Source organism: Fukomys damarensis, unplaced genomic scaffold (genome assembly GCF_012274545.1).
Source record: "Fukomys damarensis isolate Sample0158 unplaced genomic scaffold, DMR_v1.0_HiC HiC_scaffold_1, whole genome shotgun sequence".
NCBI classification, from domain to species: Eukaryota; Metazoa; Chordata; class Mammalia; order Rodentia; family Bathyergidae; genus Fukomys; species Fukomys damarensis.
This window is the reverse complement of record NW_022900913.1, coordinates 57,699,986-57,705,468: the sequence shown is the minus strand read 5'-3', so window position 1 is coordinate 57,705,468 and position 5,483 is coordinate 57,699,986. Positions and strand designations below refer to the sequence as shown.

The 5,483-nt window shown below is 35.2% G+C and overlaps 1 protein-coding gene across 2 annotated transcripts in view; it reads left to right on the top strand.

Moving 5' to 3' along the window:
* The window catches only part of Ankrd31 (ankyrin repeat domain 31), a 199,337-nt gene that overhangs the window by 50,678 nt on the left and 143,176 nt on the right, over positions 1-5,483 (top strand). For both annotated transcript variants that reach the window (XM_010635160.2, XM_019209194.2), the window contains exons 6-7: positions 1,429-1,472; positions 4,199-4,762. In XM_010635160.2, the coding sequence (XP_010633462.1) occupies positions 1,429-1,472; positions 4,199-4,762 (608 nt within the window). The remainder of the gene's footprint in view (positions 1-1,428; positions 1,473-4,198; positions 4,763-5,483) is intronic.

The following is a 5,483-nucleotide window of genomic DNA, read 5'->3' as shown; positions in this document are numbered from 1 at the left end:
AAAAAAAAAAAAAAAAAAAAAAAAAAAAAATAGTGTCTACTGCCATGAAAGTGATCATTTTGATAATGAAGATGTTAAAGACAGTAGGAAAAGAGGTCTTTGAGGGCTCTTTACATTTCAGAGGAAGGAGAAGGTGAAATAGTTTTGATTCTTGATTTTTCACTCCCCAAGGATTTAAATGAAAAAAAAATTTTTTTTTTAAACTGGGGATCGAACTCAGGCCCTTGCATTTGTGAGGCAGGTGACAGAACCACTGAGCTAAATCCCCGGCCCCAAAATTTTATTAAGGAGAACAATCTCCTTGCAAAAACAGTTGAAGCTGTACCATTTTTTTTTTAATGTTTCTTTCATTGGTATTAAAATTGTAAATAAGATATAGATGTGTCTGGAATATATCATCGCTACTTGGTATGAGGTTCTAAAGCAAGAATAACTATTTGTTCTTGTGCCTTTTGCTCATCATCCCATGAACGAGTGGAATGCCTGATTTATTTATTTTTTGGTACCAGGGATCGAACGCAGGACCATACACTTTGGAGGCAGGCGTGGTGCCACTGAGCTAAATCCCTGGCCAGGAATGTCTGATTTTAATTCTCCTAGCTAATTTTCTTTTATGAAAAGTGAAATAAGAGAACATTTTTGGGGGTTGTAAAGTTCAGCAAATACATTTATGCTTATTTTTACCCCCTGAAATGGCTGTCTTGCTTGTAAGGATGCTACATTCTGAGGTTGTGTAGATAATTCCTTGCTCTTATGTTAGATATGCAGATACTGCCTAATCAGAAGAAACCAAAAGAATGACTCAGATGTGCTTGAAATGCCAGTGAGTCCTAAATTTCTACCCAAGTACGTAAAAAATACTTGGATCTTCAAGGTGAAGATAGAAGGCATAAGGAGAGTAGAGTAGGAGAAATGCCTTTGTTTCCTGAACCTTCCCAAGCCTAACTTGACATGAACTTCTGTAAGCCAACTCAGTTCAGAAGCAGTAGAGAGAAAACAGGAGAGGTAAAGTCACAGAGGTAAGGCAGCACTCCTCCCAGTTCTCCAGGGTGAGAGTGGAGTGTTCATTCCTAACTTTAGGTAGCATGAATTCACTTAGGGTCTATTGCTTATAATGGAGGAAGCAATGACATTGAATAGTCACAAATACTTAAAATAAGAAATAGATAGTAGCCAATGTAGCCAAGTTGTTTTTTAGCTAAACTAATTCCAAAGAGTAACAATTCTGTTTAGACTGGTATAATTTTTTAAATGAAAGAATTTTTTGTTCATTTCAAAAATAAATTTTGTGTCAATAAGTTGATATAAAATATTTGAAGACAAATTGTCTGAGGGAATTTAATTTATGTGATTATAAAATGCTTATTGAAAGGGTATATTTCTAGTGTTTTAATACAACTGGAGTAAAGACATATTCTTTTGTTCTAGGGCATGAAGCTGAGAATACTGAAGTTTTGCCATACCTAGAAAAGGTTGGTACGTTTAACAGATTAGCTAGATTACACATGTGTATTTAAATTTTTTTAAAATTGTGTTGATTAAAGTATCAGCCTCACTTAGACCCTCTCCTGGGAAGAAATAAGACTAATAGTTTCAGTAGATAGAAGTATTTTCTTTCTTTATTACTATATATCTATAAAGTGTAATAAATACATTCATCATGGAGAATTAGTACAGACATATATCACATCTTGATCCTCCTCCCTTCTCCCTAGATCCCATTCCCATCTCCACAAAGTCTGCCTCTCTGTTCCTTATCTTTTATTTTGGTCTTTAAGTTACTTATACTTCTATGTTTTTCATCTGTTGGTAAGACACATAGACCACTTCCAAGATTTATTATAAATTGTGCTGCTACAAACATGGATATACATATATCACTGTAGTATGGTGTCTTTACCTTTTTCAGAAGATACCTATATATTTCAGGGAAATGTATAGCTGGGTCAAATGGAATTTCTATTTTTAGCTTTTGAGGAATCTCCATACTGATTTCCATAGTGGTTGTACTAGTTTACATTCCCACCAATAAGGAAGGAGAAAAGGTTCCTTTTTCCCCATAACTATACCAGTATTTGTTGTTTTTTGAGCTTTTGATAAACATTTTTTCTGAAGTAAGATGGAATCTCATTGTTTTATTGCATTTCTGTAATGACCAAACATATCAAACATTTTTCATGTATTCATTGAACATTTGTTTGTCTTCTGTGAAGCAGTTGCCAGTTTTATGATTAGGTCTTTCATTTTGTGGGTATCCAATTTTTGAGGTTTTTTTAGTATATGTGCTGCCGAAGCGAGCACTAATTTTTGAGTTCTTTATATATTTCAGAGATTAGCTTGATGTCCAAGGATTGGCTAGAAAAATCTTTTTCCTGTTCTGTAAGTTGTCTCTTCCCTCTGGTGTTTGTTTCCTTTGCTCTGCTGTATTTTAATTTTATATAATCCCATTTGTTTATTGTTGGTATACTTTCTTGTGCAATAGGGACTCTATTCAGAAAGTTCTTGCCTTTGCCCACGTCTTCAAGCATTTTGCCTATTTTATCTTCCAACAGATTGTTTCCATTTTAATATCTGGATCTTTGATTGATTTTAGTTTTTTTTTTTTTTAATATTTTGAGACAGGGTCTCACTATGTAGTTGAGATAGACCTAGGAATTCACTATGTAGCCAAGACTGGTCTCGAACTCACAGCAATCCTCCTGCCTCAGCCTCCTGAGTGCTGGGATTACAGGCATGCGCCACCATGCCCAGCTTTGATTGATTTTAATATAGTGTGAGAGACTTAAGTCTAGATTTATTCTTCTGTATGTGAATGCCCAGTTTGTTGAGCACCATTTGTTGAAGAAATTTTATTTTCTCCAGCATATTTTTTGGCCCCTTTACTGAGGACCAGATAGATGAAGGTGCCTGGGCTTGTTTCTGCGTCCTCAGTTCTGTGCCATTGATCAACATATTTTTTTGTGTGCTAGTGCCATGCTGCTTTTATCACTGTAGCTCTGCAGTATAACTTGAAATCCAGGATTGTGATGCCTTGTGCTTTGTTCTTGTTGCCAAGGAATGTTTTCCCTATTCTGGGTCTGTTCTGGTTCCATATGAATTTTATTATTGTTTTTTCTAGTTCAGTGAAGAATCCTATTGGTATTTTTATTTAGATTGCATTAAATCTATATATCAGTTTTTGTAATATACCCTTTGACAATATTGGTTATTGCCTATCCAGGAATAGGGAATGTTTTTTCCTGAAGAGACAGAAATATATTCTTGTCTAAAACCTCTTGGAGAATTTACTCTTTCTGATCTCTAATAACTAGTGTTTTCTTGATCTGTGTTTTATCTTCTTATGCACATTTCCTGCTGTCAGCCTTTTTTTTTTTTCCTTTGCTCAAGTTAGGAATCAGAAGGCAAAAGAGCCTAAAATTTGGAACCAGATCTAAGTTCCAAGGATAACTCTGTTGCTTATATGTCTGAAATATGGACAGTTATCTTTTTCACACAATTATTATGAAGACTGAGAGCAATGATAATTGATGGTGTGTGGCACCTAATGGTGCTAAATAAATACATGTTCTTCCATTCATTCAGTCCTTCAGAAATCTTTTAAGGTCTGGCTGAAGTGCTTTCTCCACTGTGGATTTGTTTGAGATGAGTCTGGTAATATTGACAAAAGTAATTGTGTCTTTTCTAGCATTCCCTTTTCACTAATTATGATGCAGTATTTCCTAATCACTTGTACCTTCTGACATTAATAGACCTTCTGAGGAAAAGGACTATTTGGATAAAAAATTCAGGAAGCACTGTATCTTGGAGGTTTCTTTCTTCTGTTAGCACAGATAGTTTGAACACAGTTGTTTTTTTGTTTTTGATACTGGGGATCGAACTCAGGTCCTTGTGCTTGAGGGGCAGGCGACAGAACCACTGAGCTAAATCCCCAGCCAAGTTTGAACACTTGAACAGATGATTTGCCATCTATAAATATGTTGCAGCCAGTGCTGCCCTTGGTTCGCTATTAATGTTTAACCATATATCAATCACTGGTGATTTGGTATAGGAAAGCATTAAGTAGTATGCTTTAAGGAAGAAAGTTGATAACTTTTTGAGGGTAAGCTACAAACAAAATAAAATTTTAAAACTTATGTTTCATTTTAAAGTTTTTCATATTTATACTATAATTATGAAATTTCTATTTGGAAATACACAGGAACTAAATGAAGACAGAGACTCCCCTGAAATTAGCTTGCTTTCAAATATTGCCACTACAGTATCTGGTATGGTTGCTGTAAAAGAGAAATCATTAATAGAGCCGGATAAGATCTTAGCAGCACCAAATACATTTTATGACCCTGGAAAGGAAATCACACTGACCATGACTTCTGAAGAAACCAATGATGAAGAAAGCTCAATTGAAACTTTCGTGTCTGCCTTAGAAAGGTTACTAAGGTCACCAGAAAGCACCCAAGAAAAAAGACTGTTTGAACCAATGAATGATTTTGATCCTGTAGAATTGATGAACCCATTGAGCAACTCATCAAGTTCCATGTCAATATCTTTGAGTGCTTTGTCACCATATTGTAGAGATTTACTAGCAAATACAGAGGATGATGCATTACCACCTGAGTTGTTCACAGCCCTGAACACATTGTCAGGAGACAAGGCAGGGCCCATCTTTCACAGCAAAAAGGAAGGTGGCAGTCTTAGGGATAGAAATGAGTATTTGGAACCTGATACATTTCAGACAAATGAAGATTGTACACAAATAACAGAGGTGAGTTTTGAGTATCTTTGTTCTCCTTCACCATTTAAACACAATTCTAACTTAGCTGAGCTGCAGGACAAATTGTTATTAGTGAAACAAGTTACAAATGTGAGTCTGATTCTACCACTTACAGTAACTTTTAATGTCTTCGCTAAATTCAAACCTTCTATCCAGATGTCAGCTTGAAGCATTCAGCAATTTTTATAGATGTTCTTGGGTAGAGGTTTCAAGAGGTCATACAGTTAAAATAAATTTTTCTTCAACAGACCTGACAAGTTTGCTTGTATGTTGAGGAACAGATTATTTACCAGAATTTTCTCTGTTAGCTCAGGAAAATCACTTTGTTTCCCTGGGTGCAGAACAGATATGGGATATCTCAATTTATAGTTGTAAATAGAAAATATGCAATTTTGGCTGCCAGGTGAAGGAAAAATTTATGCCTAGCTTAGACAGAACTTTGTATCTGTGCCTGAAAATGCTGCTAGATAAAACTCTGGGGTTTAGAATTCCTGCAGCAGCATGCATGGAAGCTGCGTAGGGCTTACAGTGTGCCCAGTTCCTTTATCATATTGATAATTTGCATCTTCCTTATAAAAAATTCAAACATTGTAGAACTATATAATAATCAAAAAATAAATTGACATAGCCTGGGCTACATAGTGAGTCTAGGTCAGTCTCAACTACATAGTGAGACCCTGTCTCAAAAAAAAAAAAAAAAAAAAAAAAAAAA